Below are 20,378 nucleotides of genomic sequence, written 5' to 3'. Positions count from 1 at the left end.
AAACTTATGGAGTGCAGCTTTAAATTGTATTAATATTTCACAATAATTAATGTGTTTAATATGATGAAAACATATTTAATATTTAACATTTGTAGACTAGGTGGAAGAGCACTTTATTTCAACCTGTTTTGAACTGCATCTTTGAATTACAATTTAGGAAATTTCTTTTCCTGTCATTCCAATTCAAATCCAATTCAACTTCCTGTGATTCTTTGAAGTTTGGTTGCTTCCTCAACAGCTTAGCACTTGGAACCAACCCGCAAGATTGTAATAAAACTGTTTAGCACAGTTTTTGTAGCCATTTTGTGTTGCTACCTGATTTGGTTAAGGAAGTTATTTAGTGCATCACTTGCTAAAAAAGACAAGGCATACAAATAATACATCAGTACTGTCAGAGGGCACAATGCCATCATAGCTTTTGTGTGTTATGTGCTCTTGTAGAATTCATGCCACATACTCTTAGTATTTGGGGAAAGTCTCAGCATAAGAAAAGGAAAGGAAAGAAGAAGAGTAAAAGAGACTTTACATTTTAATGTCTTTTATCCCCAGTGTTAATTATTTTATTAAGATGTCTTTCAGAGAGCCGAAGGACTTAAGTTTTAAACTCGCTCAGCTCTTTTAGATGCTTACACACATGAATGCCCACACTCACTCCCAAAGAATTGGATGTGCGCACACTCACTCAGCTGGCTGAAAGGTACGAGCATAATTTTGGGATCTAACCTTTCTGTGTTGTCATCTCAACACCAGTGCTTATTTGCATATTTCAAGAATGTGACAAAGATTCTGCAGACCCTTTTTGGTGCTGTATGCAAGGTTCCATTATGAACCATGCTTTGAAAGTGCTATAGGACCTTATCAATGGTGTTATAAATAACCTTTTTAATAAGTTTATTTTCATCAATATTAGTATAATAGTATCTTCATATTATTTATATTAGGCCTGCACGATACTGGAAAAACTGACATTGCGATATTTTATTTTTCTCCGATATACAGTAGATTGCGATGTGAAATAAATTCAGATTACTTGAATAAATATATTTGGAAATAATAATTCTAGAATGCTTGGGGTGATTTAAATGAAATAAACAGTGGTTTATATTTTTCAGGTAAGTATTCAGGTACAGAAAATGAATAATAAAATGTAAAATAACACTGCATAGTCTAAATCTATAAAATAGTCACTGCATAAATGTAATATAATTCATCTGTGTGAAAGCTGCTAAAGTTATTTTCTCTTTGCATTTTGTTGTTTGATAACATTCATGACACAGAAAGCAGCAAGAATATTAGCCAGCTGTCACTTTTAGACTGAATGCATGGATCCAATATAATGATACACATCCGTTTTCTTTGTTTGCATTACCTAGGACACAAGCAACTGTGTTTACAAGTATACTCGCAGAAACGGACATTATGACATCATTTTGTGTGCACATCTCTGTTCAAGCACAAACAGATGCAGAAGTGAACTGACAGGACCTAAAACACATTCAAATGATGAACATTTGCTATGGTTTAACATTCCCTATACTAGACATTGCACTTCCTGCGGTGTGACTATCGCAGATGACCGCGTCACAATATCGATGCTAAAACGATACATCGTGCAGCCCTAATTAATATTAGTGTTATTAATAATGTATTAATATTATTATTATTTTTATTATTTTGTTATTCCTCTATCTGTCTGGTATTATAATATGATTGTTGTCTCTATTTAAAATGTAGACATTTTAAGAAAGAAATCATTTACCTGTTGTGAGTGTGCTGACAGTTTGTGTAATTGAATGGCTGACCTCCAGAAAATCAGTAATGAGGTGACTTTGACAGTTAAAGATTTGAAAAACAAAAATGCGGGAATAAAGAACCCTAAACTATGACACAGGAGTTCCCAAAAACATTAAACAAATAAGCCAAGCCCTCCAACCCTGCATTTTTTCCATGTCATACCTGATTCTTATCATCAGCTCATTAGTAGAGACTCCAAGACCTGAAATGGGTGTGTCAGACAAAGGAGAGATACTAAATGTGCAGTGTTTAAGGGGGCCTCCAGGAACGTGGTTGGGAACCACTGCTCTAACTGCTCAGCATATAAAGGGTTCTTCAGGACGATATGGTTTTAAATAGAACTGTAAGTGTAAAGAACCTTTAAAGAACCATATTTTTTTAGAGTGTACATGAATCTTTGTAGCAGTCCTGCTCTATGCTCCACCCAGTGCTTCACACGTTTTAATGGGCTTATCAGCCACATGGCTGTGCGAAGTTTTTATCTACAGAGAAATTAAAAAATAGTCTTTCATTTACGACTGATATCATTTTCAAATAGGAATATTATGTGAGAATTCCCACTACATGCATGAGCCCCAGGCTGTTCGTTCTGTGACTGAAGTATTCATACGACATGCCTTGATTTGCACGAGATTTCTTTTGTGCTAAAACAGAATTTAATTGCTTCCTCATTCATTTCTTGTCTGAAAACAGCTTGCTCCCAAACTTTACTTCACCCTGCAATGTCAAATTTCAGGGCTCAGTGCTAAGGATTTAGCACCCAGTCGGGCCAGTGGTTGTACTTGCCCCGCCAAAAAATTAATAAAGTAACAAAAAAGAAAATGGGCCTATAACATAAGCCAAGTTATTGTTTTCATTGTTTTTTAATACATGTAACCTTAATAAATAATGTTATGACACCAAAAGCTACTAGATTAACTCAAATTTTAAATATTGTTAGATAAATAAACACAAAAAGTAATAAAATAGTAATGAATAATCAAATTACGAGTACAAGCACACATACAACAGAACAAACGCATAAATTAAACAATGCTTTTCAAGTTTTTCATGTTGGTTTAAACAGGAGATTTTCAGGTACAGAAATTGTAATAGCCTATCTATAATATAATATAACTATATAACTATAGATTAAACTTTATTAATCAGTCGAGAGCAGTTACCGATGCACAAATTATGTTTTGAAATGTTGAAAATATAAAACGTTAAAGCAGAACTAAGTAACTTTTTTTACCTTCATAAATAGTTTTCTAAGTCCTTAGCAGTGGCGGCTACTGGTCTGTCAGAGAGGGGAAGCTCATTTTCGGCCTACATCATAAAATTGTCTATTTATTTAAAAGTAAATTCTGCCCTTCGTTCCTTTTCAAGAAAATGGTCTGTGACCCTGTCGTACCAACTAGGAGTCTTTTCAAGTGACTTGACCAGTGTCCTCTCAATGGCCAGCAGAGCTAGGCTGCTTAAACGGCGTTGGCCCATTGTGTTTCGGGTGTAGGACGTGAGTCGCTTTAAACAGGAGAAGCACTAAATCAATCTTAGGTGTTGATCTGCCCTGCTGTTTAATTCTAAGTTTTTCCTCGTAAGGAACACTTTCAAATGGCTTCGCCAAAATCAGGTCGACAATATTAGCACCGTCTGCCATCGTGCGCAGATTCACCCACGACGCTAGCCTAGCCTACTAACGTTATATGAATGAATGAATGAATGAAGGAATGAATGAATGAACGATCTAAAAAAAAAATATTAAACTCTGTAAAACTGAAACAAGGAATGTGGTGTATAATTGTGTGAAATGTATGATGAAAATCAAGCAATTTCGCCAAGCAAATATCAAAGAAATAGGTTGCAGCAGTTTTTATTTCGACTGAACTTGAGAAATCCGCGATGGGACTGAGCGCGAATAGACCCTTTTCACAATGACGTCAGTTAACTTCCGCCTTTCCGCAAAGCAGTGTATCAGTTGTTCCGTCTTACCTTCGCGCCGGCGACTTCTCTGGAAAATGCTTTAATAACTTTAAATGCGAACGGTTTATGTCAAGGATTTACACAGTCGGCTTCTTCTGGTAATGATATTTATTATTTCCTTTCTGTAACTGCCTTGGTTAGGGTTTCCACGAGCAGAAACTTTAGCAATGTTGTCATTGAATTGAGTTTTATCACAACGATTGTGTGTCCACACAAATCTGTTAGCCTATTTGGAATAACAAGAATATTGTCTTTAAAAAAATCTTTATTTTTAGAAATTGGTAGGCTATATGATGATGCATATTGTTCTTGTGAGATTTATTTACAAATAATGGACATCTGGAAGTAACACGTCCACATTTAATACTCCGAAGAATTAATGGTGTTAAGATTTTAGATAATTTTACATCATACCAGTTTAAACTGAACTGCTGCAATATATTAAGATTGTATAATTTGTAATAAGTGTATTGAAAATACAAAACGGAAGTAGCCTATGTGTTCATTTAATGTTATTCCCTGGAGAAAAAATTTGATTTTGTTCATTTGCTGCTATAACAATGAGTACTGTTGTAAATCCTCTATATATATTTTTGTATGCGACGATCTTGTTCTGCAATAAAGAGACGAATGACAATGGTTTTTTTACTATGGTAAAAATGCCATGTACATGAGTCAGTTTTTACAACATTAACAGTCTTCATGTAGAAATAGTATTATATTAAACACAATTTGTATTATTATGTATGCCATATTTATCGAAATATAAGTATAAAAATAGACTTTGATATTTTAAAAAATAAGCTTATGTTGATCTTCATTGTACATAGGCCTGTAGTAGGCACTGAAATAAGTTAATGCATTAAGGTTTGAATTAATAGTTTTTTACTGCACGTAAATGTTGGAAACATGCGTTTATTTCACAAATATATATAAACAGCTTCTGCAATAAAGACAGCAAAGTGTATGTATGGCTTCAGCACGTATTCAACTCCTCCGACTTTAAGCAGCAAATCGCGCCGATCGGTAAGTTTTTTTTTAGATCTGCGGCTGCCAAATACCTCACCTTGAATTTACATGAAATTGGGCGACTACAGTCATCCTTTAACCACATTTGTGGCATATGTACAAATATTGAGTGCACTTCATTCGAGTCGCGCTAGTATTCCACTATGCTGACGGAAGTGAGGATACACTGCTTCGAGTCCTAACGGAAGCTGTGTGACGTCATGTGAAAAGGGTCTATAGCTTCAGTGATTCCTTATAGTACAGAATCGCTGTCAGTCAAAAGGAGATGCAGTCTTTTGACAGACCCTCCAATCATCCGGGCCAGCCCACTCCCCATTCACCCCCAGAGACGCTGAGCGTCCGTGGGCGGGACATAATCGCAGCGTTTATCCAATGACCGTCTAGTTTCGAAGCGCTGAAAAAAAACGTTCAAAGCAGCCCCATTGAAGTCAATGGACGCTGGGCTTCAATAGGGAAATGCACTGTGACGCTGCGGGAATGTATGAGAAGGAAATCGAGTCAGCCGACCTGCTATATGTAACTGATTCTGAACGAACTCGTCTTTGAGATGAACGTTTTCTAACGCATTTTTAGTCAATAAAATGTTAATACAATAGTACATATTTGACCATTAATTTTGTGACATTATAAGGGAAGCCGAGCTTCCCTTGCAGTCTTAAAGAAATCGCCACTGGTCCTTAGGATGGTTAATTGACTTGTAGTGGTGTGTTTGAGGCGAGCACTAACCCCCTCTGGCACGTCTACGCCAGAATACAGCACTTGCAACTTGAGCTGCACCGACCCGAAACAATCTCGCCTCATGTTCACGTTCACGCGAGAGTGACAAAATGCTTTACGGTAAAATTCAAAAACAATGTATATTATGACTTTATAAGACAATTTCAAAAATTACCCACCTCCATCGAGTGTACTGTATTTGCAAATTACCCACCTCCTCTTTCTTGTACTGTATTTGCAAAACTACTGCGCTGGTGAGCGTTGTAGTCGTTGTAGTCCAGAGCTACGCTTGGAGTATTTACGACCATGTGATTCACTGAAGGAAACTGTAGGGGGAGCTTCGCAAATCTTACTGAGTTCCGCTTTAAATAGCCTACTGTTATTTGAAATTGTTTTAAAAATGAAAAGACACTTTAAACCTGAAATTAAACTCGCCAATAGGTGGCAGCAAGTCCCTGCTAATGAGCGAGTCATTGAGATTCAACCGATTCATTCAAGCGGCTGATTCATTCAGGAAGTGTTGCTCAGAGATGCAAAACAATTCTGTGGACTTTGTTTGGAACTTTTTTCGTTTGCGAAATAGATTGAAACAGGCGATTTGGTGTCTAAAATGTAAGTCACTTGATATTAAGTTCTTGTTCATTAAACTGTACTCTATAAAATCAATATCACATTTGTAAATGTTGATATCTGGAGAAAAACAGCGCTGTGTAATATTTGTTAACTAGATTAAATTATATAAATATAAAAGATATACTGGGGCATTTTTGCCCGTCATCTTGCATTCTGGGGGCATTCTAAAGGCATTTTAATAGACTAAATCACGCGCAGTGAAAGTGTACACTCTAAATATATACGCGCACTAGTCTAACCTAACTACACTACATAACGTATTGCATGCGTGCACTCAATGGGTGTGTTTATGGTTTTGTTTGGTTTTGTAAATTGAGGGACATACTCAATAATTTCAGATTGTTAAATCAACAATTATGATATCATAGACATAGACGATATATATTGCACACCCTACGGTACTGGCCCGATCGGGCAAGTGACCGTTCCGTCTACTGTCCCGAGCGTCGTTCACTGAATTTTTCTCAGTTTATCAAAAGTCACTGTTCCTCTTAATGTACATCTTATGTACAGTACTGTGCAAAAGTCTTAGGCACGTCAGTATTTTCACCCCACAAAAAAAGGTTTTAAGCCAGTTATTTATATCTTTTAGTTATTTATATCAGTAGTGTGTCAATAGGAAATATCTGTTCACATTTCCAAACATTCATTTTGCATTTAATTGTAATAATCCAGTGAGATTTTTGAATACACAATAAGACTGATAACAGCCGGTGCTACACATGGAGATCAGAGCTCACCATCATCAAATCCGTCTGTGATTACATGAAGAAACAGATGAAACTGAGACAAACCAAATCCAGAAGCACTGTGGCTGTGTCTCCAAGAGATTTTAAGAAAATATGAAAATACTTGAAAATACTGACGTGCCTAAGACTTTTGCACAGTACTGTAACTGTCTTAAGTGTGAGTGTCATTACATAAATCCATGTATGTTTTATCCTGACCAACCCAGCCCCCCACCCCATCTGGAGCAGCTCAGGCCCTCCCAGTGGTGTTTCATCAGAGGTCTTCGCTAGAAGGATTTAATCAGGGCCACAGTGAGGGTGTCTCTCTGTCCCCCCTTCCCCATTGAGCTGTTTGTTTGCTCATGAGTACTTTCTCTTGGGTCATTATTGCTTTGTTTTTAAACATACCTGACACACAGCACACACACACACACACACAATACTTGATGGATGTTTTGATATAAGGGCCACATTTAATTAATTGGATCCGAGCGTATGTGTGTTACTCTAAGATTTGACTCTTTAGGAAGTTGTATACCTGTTTTTCAGTGAGTGTTGATGTAGTAAGTGACGAATTTGAGTTGTTAGATTAACTTGAGACCACTAAATCACCCGTACACCTAATCACCTCCCGGAAACATCACAGGACACACGCAAACACACTGTCACCTCACCTAAAAACCTGTTACACTTCACACATCACTGTCGCCTCACATATGGACTCAGAACGTATTTACAACCTTATGAAGGACCCTAAAAACGTCAAGTTTTTAGAGTTCATCTGTAAGGGAATGACTGCAGTGCTGGATCTGTGTAGTCCAGTGTTGTTTTAAACACCTCAAAGCAGGTGACTTAAACTGACCACGCATCCGACATAAAGTTACATTGGCATGACAGAACACTAATTTGAATTGCATTTCAAAGAACTTAAAACACATGCAATGTATTCTGGGAAGTGTATTTATTAAAGATTTAATTTATTAAATATGTTGAAATATATAAAGTGAAGTTTCGTTAGGACAAATATTGGTTTTCTATGTCCTCTCAATCTTTCTGGCTTTTTAATATTTAAAAAATTGCAATTCTGCATCCTGTTTGATAAATTCAGGAATTGAATTAGACAGAGGTTTGGGCTGTGCAATATGACCATATTTCTGTATTTTTTGGTTGAATGGCAATATGCAATATATATAATATATAGTTCAAATGAGACACACAATATTTAGAAATCATTCATAACCATAGCACTCCAGATCCCGGCTGTGGAATACATATCCTTAGTGTATATACAACACGTCATGAACTTTAGAAGATCTGTTGCTCGAAAAGAATCTTCTGGTAGCCTTGTGGAGGAGTATGGTAGAAGTCACTAAACTGACAATCCAATATTGCACTATCATCCACATAAACTACAGGATAAACAGTTCCAGTATTTTCTACTATTTTGTATTTGGAAGTATTTTTCTGTGTTTATTGAAAAAAATAAAAAATTCACATCCTGCCCAATGTCTTACAAACAATGTTTGTATATAATACGAGTGGAAATAGGAAATATAGTGAATTTAACCATGTAGGCAATGCTATTTATTATGTCAAAAAAAGGATTAAAATCGCATTACGTTCTATCATTATAACAACATTCATCTAAACAACATCTAAATCAAAAGTAAAAGAGAAGTTAAAATCACACAATTAAAAATGAAAATAAATAAAAAAGCACAACCTAAATGTTAACTGGTAAGAGGAACACATATTCATTCATCTGAGCTTAGTATATTAGATTACCCCGTTACTATAGTCACTTGACAGGTACTGCTATTATAAAAATACACTTACTTGTTGGTTTAAAATGTCCAACAACAAATATTTTGTAAAATGTATATTTTAGTCAGAATTATGGCACATCCTATTCTGTTGTGTTCTGTCTGTTTGGTGTGCATGTGCTTTACTAACAGCTTGCGCCAGCACAAACCTTTTTTTGGCGTTAAAAAACTACTGTCGGGATTTACTAAAGACAAGCAGTGCAAAATTACCGCTGAAAAGGCATAGACTGAGTTGTTTTTGCAGCTGATCTTATTGTATATGCATTTGTAGGAGTTTCCCTTTCAGATGCTAAATTTATGGGAGGAGAGTATTTAAATAAATCACGCAATGTGATATACTAATGTTTGCGCTTGTCAATTTACTGGTATTTGCGCCATTATTTAACGCCCCAAAAAAAGCATGTCGTAATACATTTTGCGACATGGCTGCAATTGTTGCTGCTAGGAGGAGACACCGCAGAGAACAGAGAGCATGCGGTAGAAGGGAGAAAATATTTTCCACTCGTATTAATTTCTTTGGAATGCCAGTAGCCAGAGGAAGACGTTATCCGTATAATACACGAAACAAGTTGCGCCTGTGTCGAACCGCACCTGATGAGCATCAACTCTGCTTAATTTGCACTATGTAAATGATTTGACTTTGTCTGTTTTCTTTAGTTTGCATGTCAGCAGATCACGTGCAAAACTTGCCACTCCCATCGGAGCATTTGTGGAATGTGCCCCGTTTAATAAATCTGGCCTAGGGGTTTTCAAACCTGTCCTGGAGCAGCCCCAGCACTGCACATTTTGTACGTCTCCTTTATCTGACACACCCATTTCAGGTCTTGCAGTTTCAACTGATGAGTTTAATCAGGTGTGTAAGATGAGGGACGCATACAAAATGTGCAGTGCTGGGGGTGAAAAAAAACCCTGAAACCCTGAGACTTTGAAAGTCTCACACACTCAACTTTGCACAAGATAGATTGGAACATGGAAAATGAAGTATCCACCTTTTCCCTAACAAGCTTACTGCATTTTAGATTATAGGAGGCACTTCCGGTTTGGGGAAGTTCCACTCAAACGGACTAAAACAAATCATTTGAAAGCATAAGGTTGTGCTTCAAATAAACCTTATCCTTCAGTTTGACTGAATGAGCTGTAAAATTTCCTTTTCTGTTTTCATACATCAAGAGAATAATGTAACGCATGGTGTTTTTAAAGTGACATGGTATAACAAGATTTCAGCATCGCTCCTCCACACCCCAACTCCTCGCTCTCGATTATTCCTATCCCAGCCAGGGATGGAGGAGTACTCAGGGTTTGGGACAAAATCCAAGCTTAGAACACTCTCCTTGGACAGCACTAGTGAATAATGTCATCTCGTACCCAGTTTTTGAAAATGCTTATTGTTGCATTCATAGAGTGAATTGCTGATTGTGAAGAGTTTAGCTACTCTCATAATTCATGCAAATTGTGTCATGGGCCGTAAAGACAAGGTGAATAGGCCTACCAAGGGGATGGGGGCTTGAGCCCTTTTAATTGCTAATAGTAAAGTGCCCTTTCAACTGAGGGGGGAAATGTAAGTTATGCACTGAGGAAAACAACACATTAAACACAAGTATCTATCAGAGCCTCTGACAGGGAAAGCTACGTTAAACTATAGCCTACTTGTTAACTATATCTACATGTTATTTTGAAGCATTTAATATAAAGCATGTCACATGTTTAGGACAAATTGGATTATGCACTTTCCTTGCAGCAGCTCACTCTGTGTCCTCTGCTATTTTTCAGATGCGCTCGTAATATCAAATGACTATTTTGATATAAACAGTAGTGCCTCATCCTATATCCTTTATAAAATATATATTGATATATCTTATGTACAAACTCAAAATACTGCCCAGCCATATTTGAAACTTAAAAAGAATTCTCAGTTCAGTTCTAATTTGGGAACAACACTGCAAGACTGCATACATGCAGCATACAACTGCATACAGTACCTGACCTGAAGGATCTACCTAAAATTAAAAAAAAAAAAAAAAAGAAGAAGTTTTTAGTACAATGTAATGAAATCAGACTGGTTCTATCATATACAATTATTAATGTATAAATTAATGTATACATACATTAATTTTTACATTAAATAAAACCAGTAAATTTATGGTCTATGCTGTGCAGATTTGTTTTATACAGTGAAAGTGGATGGAGACCAGGGGTTGTCACGCTCCGAGAAGGACATAAAAGCACAACAAAAGCATCATAAAAGAAGTTATTATGACTTGTGTTCTATATTTCAATTTTTCTGAAGTCATACAATAACTTTTTGTGTGGAACAGAAATTGAAAGTCGTTATTCACTGAAAATTTTGCCTTAAATCTTGCTGGAGAGCTGTGGTTGTGGTTGTTCCCTGTGTATAGAAAATAAATTTTTGAACATCCTGATAAATAACTGATTTTATGTTCCACAGAAGAAACAAAGTCATATGGGTTTCTAAAGATATGAGGCTGAGCAAATGATTTTGACAGAAATCACAGAATTTGGGTAAACTAAGGAAGGAAAGAGACAGAGAGATAGGTAAGAAAGAAAGAAAAATGAAAGAAAGAAATAGATCATTTAAACTTGATGCTGATAAAGTGTGCTTAAGCCCACATGTTTGTCTTCGTGTAGCGTGTTACACTGAAGTAATTAGTAGATTATTCATAAATGTTCATTCATGTGAGAGTGTATGATTTAATTATTTCTTCAGTCGGTGCCAGACTGTTCTGACGGTAAGCGTGTGAAAAAGGGACAAAGAGAAAGAAAAAAAGGCGGGGAGGGGAAAAGTGAAAGAGAGGGCGTGCATGTGAGTGTTTGTGTGAGCTTGGTTTAGTGATATGTGTTTGTCCTTGTGTGCACCCTTGACATTTCATGTCACTGAGTATAGTTATGTCTGTACTCTGTGTCCAATCAACTTCTTGGTTGTTGTGCAGTCCCCTTCTCACACACAAACACACAAACATGTTCTGACATGATCTTAACTTCATCCTTCCTGACTCTACGTTTATCAGTAATAATAGCGCGCACATACGCGCACACGCACACACACACACACGGTCTCTCTATTATATTTAGGTGTCATTACACACCAGCCAATATGAGCTCAGTTCACAAGAGCTGATAATGCCGAGAACAACAATACTCTAAACATCTCATCAGTATCACAACACTGACATTGATGTGATGAAAATTCTGTCATCGTTTACTCACCCTCATGTTGTTCCAAACCATGCATACAGTGAAAGTCAGTGGGGTCTAACACAAAATTGGACAGCATTGACTTTAATTGTATGGACAAAAACAAACAAACAAAAAACACTGAAACATTTTCAGAGTTCATTTTGGGGGCAACTTTTGCTTTAATATGAATTTTACATGTGGGAAAAATATGTTTTTCATTTTGTCTGTATACCTTTGACGCTAACATAAACCTAACAAATAACATTTATTTAACTACTGTGCTGAAGAGGGAATGACAATGCAAATGCAAGTCTCAAATGCCAAATGCAAGTCGCACACCAGTCAAGGCAGCATGGGAAATGAACGGAAATCTTACAGAAGCACGAAGCACGGCAATAAATTTACTGAGCATGAGTGAAGATAAACACATGCTCCCCATTCAGTATTGAAATATGTTATTTGAGTGTTGTTAAGCTATCAGGTTATGTCTAATCTACAGTAATGAGGAAGACTAAAGAACGTGTCAGTGGAAATAGAAAGTGAGAGCAAACCAACACCACTTGAGTGTGTGCGATGTGACTGCTCTGGCTTGGAACCTCATTGCGACTTTATTTTTAGCCGAAGTGACCTTCTTAAACACGGCATTGCATGAGGTCAAAGCAATAGTGGCCACATTGCTGATAGTGAGAGACACCAAGACCCTGCGATTGATATGGCTTGTTTGGAAAGTGCCACAGCTAGCAGGTCAGTAGTGTGAGTAAAACAACTAAAACACCTCCAAAGAATGACAGAGATTTGACCCACATGCAGGCCTCCCCTGGAATTTGCACAGAATTCCACAGAAAACTCAGATTTCAGTAAAAGTCAAATCCTGTGATTTGCAAAAGTTCCTACACGTGTTCATTTGTTCAATATTTTGCCTCTGTTAAATGTGTTTTCATTTACCAATAATATTGTAGGACTCTCAGCTTATGTTAGCAGTTAGCACATTTTAACATTTTTTTTGGCAGAATTCCACAGATTTTTCACATTGACAAATGTTGCCATATTCAAATAAAGATTTTAAAATAAAATGTTGCCATATTCAAATAAAGGTTTTAAAATGCATGCAAAGTGTCACTAATTAAACTAGTATATGTTCAGCTAATTTTCAGCCTCTTACATGTCTGCATCTCGAGAGAATGCAGAATTCAAGTGACAAATGGTGTTTTGTAAACAAAGTTTGGGAGGAGCACATTCAAACGGTCTGTCTAATCAGCTTGAGTGGAGGTGTACTGCATATACACAGATGAGAGCCGACTCACCTATAGTTTCCTCGACAGTTTTCTGTATCCCTCCACTACCCCGTTACTCAATCTCGGCTGCCAAATACGGTTATTATATTTTTATTCTATTCCATTGTTTGTTGTAAGTGTGAACTAGTGAAAACAACTGCCACAGGTAATCGGACATTATTTATTTATTTATTAAATATTCATTTTTGCCGTTTTATGGTAGATTCAAATCTATAAATCAAAATATGTATTGCATTTATGAAGAAAAGGTTAAGCACCAAAGGCTCTATTGCTGTTGCCTCAATAGTGTACAGTTTTGGGTGGATTGCTGAGGCAGATTGGCAGCAACGGCCATTAGGATTGTTTGTGATTTGGTCTTAGTGATTTAGGAGTCCTCTTGACTAATCCTAACACTTCACAGATTTAAAATGCTTTGTGAAATACTAGAGCAAAAATTTAGGAGTCCTAAAATTAGCACTGACACGCCCATTATTTTTAAGAGTTTCTCCTAAATTGACAAGTTAGGAGCTACTTTTAGCTTTAAGATGTTTTGTGAATACGGCACCAAGGCTTTATTTATTTGATCAAAAATACAGCAAAAAGTAATATTGTAAAATATTTTTACAATTTAAAATAACTGTTTTCAATTTTAATATATTTTAAAATGCAATTTATTTCTGTGCTGGCAAAACTTAATTTTCAGTATCATTACTCCAGTCTTCAGTGTCACATGATCCTTCAGAAATCATTCTAATATGCCGATTTGCTGCTCAAGAAACATTTATTATTATTATCAATGTTGAAAACAGTTTTTTTTTTTTTTTTCAGGATTATTTGATGAATAGAAAGTTCAAAAGAACAGCATTTATCTGAAATATAATGCTTTTGCAACATTATAAATGTCTATACTGTCACTTTTGATCAATTTAATTCATCCTTGCTGAATAAAAATATTCCCTTCTTGGTAACACTTTATAATAACTGCACACTATGAAGCATTAGTTAAGCATTAGTTAATAGTTATTTCATCACTTATAAAGCATTAATAGACATTAGTAAGTAGTTTATAAATACAGCTATAATTGCTTTATTCTTGATTTATAAGCATATCTATAATGTGTTTAATAATTGTATTTTCATACTTTATTAATAATCAATTTATCATTTCTAAATTAAGTATTACATTATTTACAAACCAGTTATTTAGGAGTTGTCAGTAGTTCATTTAGTAAGTGTAAGTAAATGATTAATAAACTATTTAAACATTCATTTATACATCTTATTATTTAGATACATAGTAATAGTTACTTAGTGTGTTAGTAAATGTTTTATTAACACATATTCCTACTGCAATTCATGATTAATTCAGATAATTATAAAACATTTAGACATGGTCAGTTAACTAGTTTTGTGAGCTCATCTAAAGTGAGCACTATTTATGCTTTGTAAAGCTTTTATAAATTAGATTTAAAGGTTCAGTGATCTTCTGCACTGCTGTTCTCTAATGTTTTAAAGTTAGTACCGAGGTAGTTTTGACACTAGGAATATGTTAATAAATCATTTATTAACACACTGAGTAACTAATACTATATGTCTAAATAATAAGATGCATAAATGTACATTTAAATATTTTATTAATCATTTACTTACACTTCCTAAATGATCTTATGAACCACTGACAACTCCTAAATTACTGGTTTGTGAATAATGTAATACATAATTTAGAAATGATAAATTGATCATTAATAAAGTATGAAAATACAATTATTAAACTCATTATAGATATGCTTATAAATCAAGAACAAAGCATTTATAGCTGTATTTATAAATGGCTTACTAATGTCTATTAATGTTTTATAAATGATGAATTAACTATTTACTAATGCTTAACTAATGCTTCATAGCGTGAGTTATTCTAAAGTGTTACCCATTTCTTTAATTTCTTTCCAAAAAAAAAACAAAAAACTTTTGAACAGAAGTGATAATGTTACAAAAGCTTCCTATTTCAGATAAGTGCTGTTCTTTTGAACTTTCTATTCATCAAATGCTACTGAAAAAATTGTACACAGCTGTTTTCAATATTGATAATAATAATAAATGTTTCTCAAGCAGCAAAGTAATTATGCTGAAAATTCAGCATTGCCAACACAGAAATAAATTGCATTTTAAAATATTTTCATATAGAAAACAGTTATTTTAAATTGTAGAAATATTTCACAATATTACTGTTTTTGCTGTATTTTGGATCAAATAAATGAAGCCTTGGTGAGCAGAAGAGACTTTTTTTAAAACATTAAAAAATCTTTCTGACCAGTAGTATAGTCATTTACCATAATACATTTCCTGCCATAATACATTTGAGTTGGGCGTCCTTCCATCCACCCATTCTTCCACAGGTTGATCTGTATATATATATATATATATATATATATATATTACTCTCTCCTTTACACAAAGTTGTAAATGTACAAAGTTTGACTACTTGTTCTAGACAGCCAAGAAAATATCAGAAATATGCCCTTCTCCTAATCTCAGTCATTCCGTTCACTTTTCCTTTCTCACTATGTGTGTGGTGACAGAATTGGCTGCCATCATCAGAACAGAATAATGATACTGAATGACTCTCTTTAACTCAGAATCTTTCCATCATTCCTAAAGCAATAAAGCAGTTATTACCCTTCTTTTGAGACCTGGCACTTGCATTAGGATAAAGTCACCTCTACTTACCACCATCATTTGGCCACTGACACACACACAGGCGCATACACCTTCTTTCAATTTTGCGTTTTCACAAGGAATGTTATCACTGAGTGCTGGACCAGCAAATGACATTTCTAATTTAGCAGCCGCACACTGGACAATTGATGTAAAACTTGCGAGAAATTTGGCTGCGAACTACACTATTTTTATTCTGTTCAATAATGTGAATGTACATGTGCAGACAAATACGCATCAATAACTCGTATATTTCTGTGCTTGTTTGGATGACAGCTAGTACTCCTGTCCTGTTCAAATTACTGATAATGGATCTCGTATTTTTTCCTCACAATTGACATTACAGTGGAAATACAAGTACCATGTTTGCAGTATATTTGTTTTCCTCTGCTGATATCTGCTGATATAACAGAGAACAGAACATTTATGTCAGTGTTTTGTCATGTCATTATTTTATGCTGTGTTTTTATTCTTAGGTTTGATGGCGGGAGGAGTGACATTTTCCCAATGGAGTTTTTCCTTCCTCCTCAAAGGACATGCCTAATCTGCTCTGATGAAGCGTCTGGATGTCACTATGGAGCTCTTACTTGTGGAAGCTGCAAAGTGTTCTTTAAGAGAGCTGCTGAGGGTAACATAAACACACCCATTATAACAAAAGTCTGGCTTTGAATTGTATTAAAGGCTAAATATATTCCCTGGATGTGAGGACTATTCACTTCAATTAGAACTTTTAATTAAAGCTATAAACTGTCATTAAAGCCACATTACATGCGATATAGCCTTTTCACAAATTAATATGCCTTTGACCATGTGTCCAGTACAGCTTTTAATGTTTTTTTATCACGTCATTTAAAATATCAACAATTGGCACATATTACACATGCATTCAGAAATTCAGATGGAGAGAGAAAGAAAGAGAGCAAGTAGGCAACACTTTGTGTCTATATACACAAATTAGGGACACATTCTTTCCCTATTATGCAACCCAAAAGAAAGTGTCGCAGTGAAAATCGAGTACGAACAACCTTACTAAGTGCAGACTTGGCTGTGATATGTGCAAAGGCCTGTCATAAAAATATCAGTAATCAGTGAGACCCAAACACTTACCTCAAAGAGACTTACTCATAGATTTGAGCATTATTCACGTCTCATATTCATTTCCTCACCCAAACCAAACTATTGCCAACTATTTTGAGACCTGTAGCAGGCATCAAATTTGAAATGAGCTCATTTAGTGAATAAAAGTGTAAAAATTTCTCTGTATAAACATTTGTTATGTTATCTATGTTCTATTGTGACTAAAATATTGGCTTGTGTGATTTGAAAGTCTTTTAGTTTTCATTTTATTCAAATTTAAAAAAAATGTCCCAAAATTTTCGGAATTCGGGTTGTAAGTAAAAAATGAGTGGGAATAAATTACATTATAAAATATATTCAAATAGATATCAGCTATTTTAAATTATAATCATTTTTCACAATATTACTGTTTGTACTGTATTTTTGATCAAATAAGTGCTGCATTGATGATCAGATGAGAAATCTTACTGACTCAAACTTTTAAATAGTAGTGTACGTCATACACATTTGGAATAAAATGAGGATAAATTATGACTTTTTTTAGACTGAATATATGCATATAAATATATAAAAATTATAAATATAAAAAAATAATATACATCAATAATACTTTTAGGATGCGTATAAGTGTGCAAAGTTTAATCATGTTTAAGCTATGTAAACCCATGTTCATCATGGAAATACTTTAAGTTGCAGGGCATAATACACACTTCAGATAGCCTGGATGCCAGCCGAACTTAGCCCCGCCCACAACATTTTGAGGTCGGGGAGTTCGGTCTGGACTCGATCCGTAGAGGAGTAATTATGCCCGAACAGAAACTGTTCGGACCAATCACATTTGTCAGGGCGATGATTGACAGATTATCACCTGAAACGTAATCAGCCACGTCATCAAAGAGCGCTTGGGTTGAATTAGTTTACAACAGTGATGGCTGTTGTTGAAGAACTGAAATGTGTAGATTCCGCCATCGCGTCCGTTATAGAAGATATCGACAGCGCATTAATTGGCAAGTACTCCGTGTATACTTAAATTCTTTTTACAACACCGGCAAAGATTGTTTATGCTCATCTTCTACTAGTTCCAGCATGTGTGCAGTTGAGTTCTGTTGACAACTATGCGTCGCTCAACATACATCACTTACTCTGTAGCTCTGATTGGTTGAAGGTCTATCCAATTGAGGTCTTTCCTGGATCGGTTGAAATACGCCCCCATAATCAAAGCCCAATGGAGCAGTATCAGACTCATATTCGAACTAGAATTGAGTATGACCACGTCAGGCTACACTTCAGATAAAATGATGACCTTTTTGCTTTGAACACCCACAGAGATTGTGGAACAAAACAATTTACCAGAGTTAAGCAGCGTTAAAAGGTCTTGCCCCACAGCCAACAATGTACTTTAATCAGATACAGAAATATACACTATTGTACTGTTTCAACAGTGGAGACAGAGAGATGTGTGGGACAATTATGTGGGAGAAGTCTTATTCTGGCCTCCCTATTGTCATTTATAAAAAACTGTTGAGAGATCTGTAAGTTTAGAGAGGGATTTCTGAATTTGTTTAAATTGACTTAGCATCAATTGCAAAAAATAATCACTGTTTTCAAACATACCAGAAAAAAAGCATTTAAGCATTTAAAAATTCATTTAAAAATAAAGCATTTTAAATGACACTCTTCAGCTCTTTCTGATTTTTCACATTTTGTTTTAATTGTATGTAGGTTTGTATGCAGTGGATGTCTGTTATATCTCATTGTAATTTTATGTCAGACCTGACTGCAGTTGCGTAGGTTACTTCAGTGGTTGCTCTGTATTGCTGATTAAGACAAACACACACACACACACACACACACACACACACACACGGTTTATGGGGACTCTCCATAGTCGTAATGGTTTTTATTCTGTACAAACTGTGTATTCTCCCTACGCTACCCCACTCTCCCCTACACTACCCCTACCCCTAAACCTACCCATCACTGGAAACCAGGGACGTGCACAGACATTGTGGGGGGCAGGGGCTCGAGTGGGAAAAAAAGAGCACTTCTCATAATTATTTATTTAAAAAAATAATAAACAAAACATTTAATATATCAAGACAACTCTGACTTCCTTACCAATTTATTTTAATTCCCTCATACTTGCAGTTGTTTCATACTCCATAGATTTCTACAAAATAATCAGTTCACACAGAGACCATGGTCTTCTTTAGTATTCACTAAGTTTATCACAAGAGCAGGCAACAGCAAAGGAAATTATGTCACAATGTGCATGTTTTCTACACTACTATTTTCAAGTAGCTATATATTTAGAATAAATCACTGCACCGAAGAGAGGGACATTAGTTAAACAATGTTAGTTAGTCTTTATGATAGAAATGCTACATCCACTGTAATTTCTTCAACAAGAATATGTGGACATCAAACCATGCACACTCAGAGCAAGGGTTTAAACTTGTATTGATGTATTCTCCTGTATAAGTGTAGATTTAAATACGATAGCATTATAGGATTAGTCCACTTTTAAATAAACCTTTCCTGATAATTTACTCACCCCCATGTCATCCAAGATGTCCATGTCTTTCTTTCGTCAGTCGAAAAGAAATGAAGGTTTTTGATGAAAACATTCCAGGATTATTCTCCTTATAGTGGACTTCAATGGCCTCCAGATGGTTGAAGGTCAAAATTACAGTTTCAGGTTTCTGCATTCTTCAAAACGCTTACGCTTTATGTCCTACGCCTTTCTTATTCTATTTACGGAACGAACGCGGCACCAGTTTCGTTTTTTTCCGTAAGTTGAATAGGGAAGGCGTAGGACCAGCATAAGCGTTTTGAAGAATGCAGAAACCAGAAGCACGTTCAAGGCGATATTTTGTGTTTATAAAGCATAAGCATTGTATTTTTTTTTCGAAAATGACCGATCGCTTCGCTAGATAAAAATCTTATTCCTCGTCTGGTATCATTTAAAGCCCTTTGAAACTGCACTGAAACTGTAATTTGGACCTTCAACCTGTTGGTAGCCGTTGAAATCCACTATATGGAGAAAAATCCTGGAATGTTTTCATCAAAAACATTAATTTCTTTTCAAATGAAGAAAGAAAGACATGAACATCTTGGATGACATGGGGGTGAGTAAATTATCAGGAAAAGTTTATTTAAAAGTGGACTAATCCTTTATGCAATGTTGTATTATGTTTTTAAATGGTTTTAATAAATCATGCATCTTTAGAAAACTGTCTAATAATGCAGTTCATGGTTTCGCGTCCATGGAATACTCCTCTTCCGGTATTGACAGCCCTACAGATATCTTTACCATGGTTCAAAATGCAATGCATATCACATTAAAATAATTAAAATTATAATATGACATGAATTGAATTAGTATCAAATCAGGCAGATGTGTTGTTGACAGTCAAATTATTAATGTGGCA

At 35.4% G+C, this 20,378-nt stretch overlaps 1 protein-coding gene across 1 annotated transcript in view; it reads left to right on the top strand.

The window, feature by feature from the left end:
- The window catches only part of ar (androgen receptor), a 123,617-nt gene that overhangs the window by 25,491 nt on the left and 77,748 nt on the right, over positions 1 to 20,378 (top strand). Inside the window, exon 2 of the mRNA XM_048187037.1 lies at positions 16,347 to 16,498. Coding sequence (XP_048042994.1) covers positions 16,347 to 16,498 — 152 coding nt within the window. The remainder of the gene's footprint in view (positions 1 to 16,346; positions 16,499 to 20,378) is intronic.

The sequence above is a fragment of the Megalobrama amblycephala genome, linkage group LG4 (assembly GCF_018812025.1).
Source record: "Megalobrama amblycephala isolate DHTTF-2021 linkage group LG4, ASM1881202v1, whole genome shotgun sequence".
Taxonomy (NCBI): Eukaryota; Metazoa; Chordata; class Actinopteri; order Cypriniformes; family Xenocyprididae; genus Megalobrama; species Megalobrama amblycephala.
Note: the sequence above shows the minus strand (reverse complement) of the source record. Positions and strands in the feature narration are given on the sequence as shown.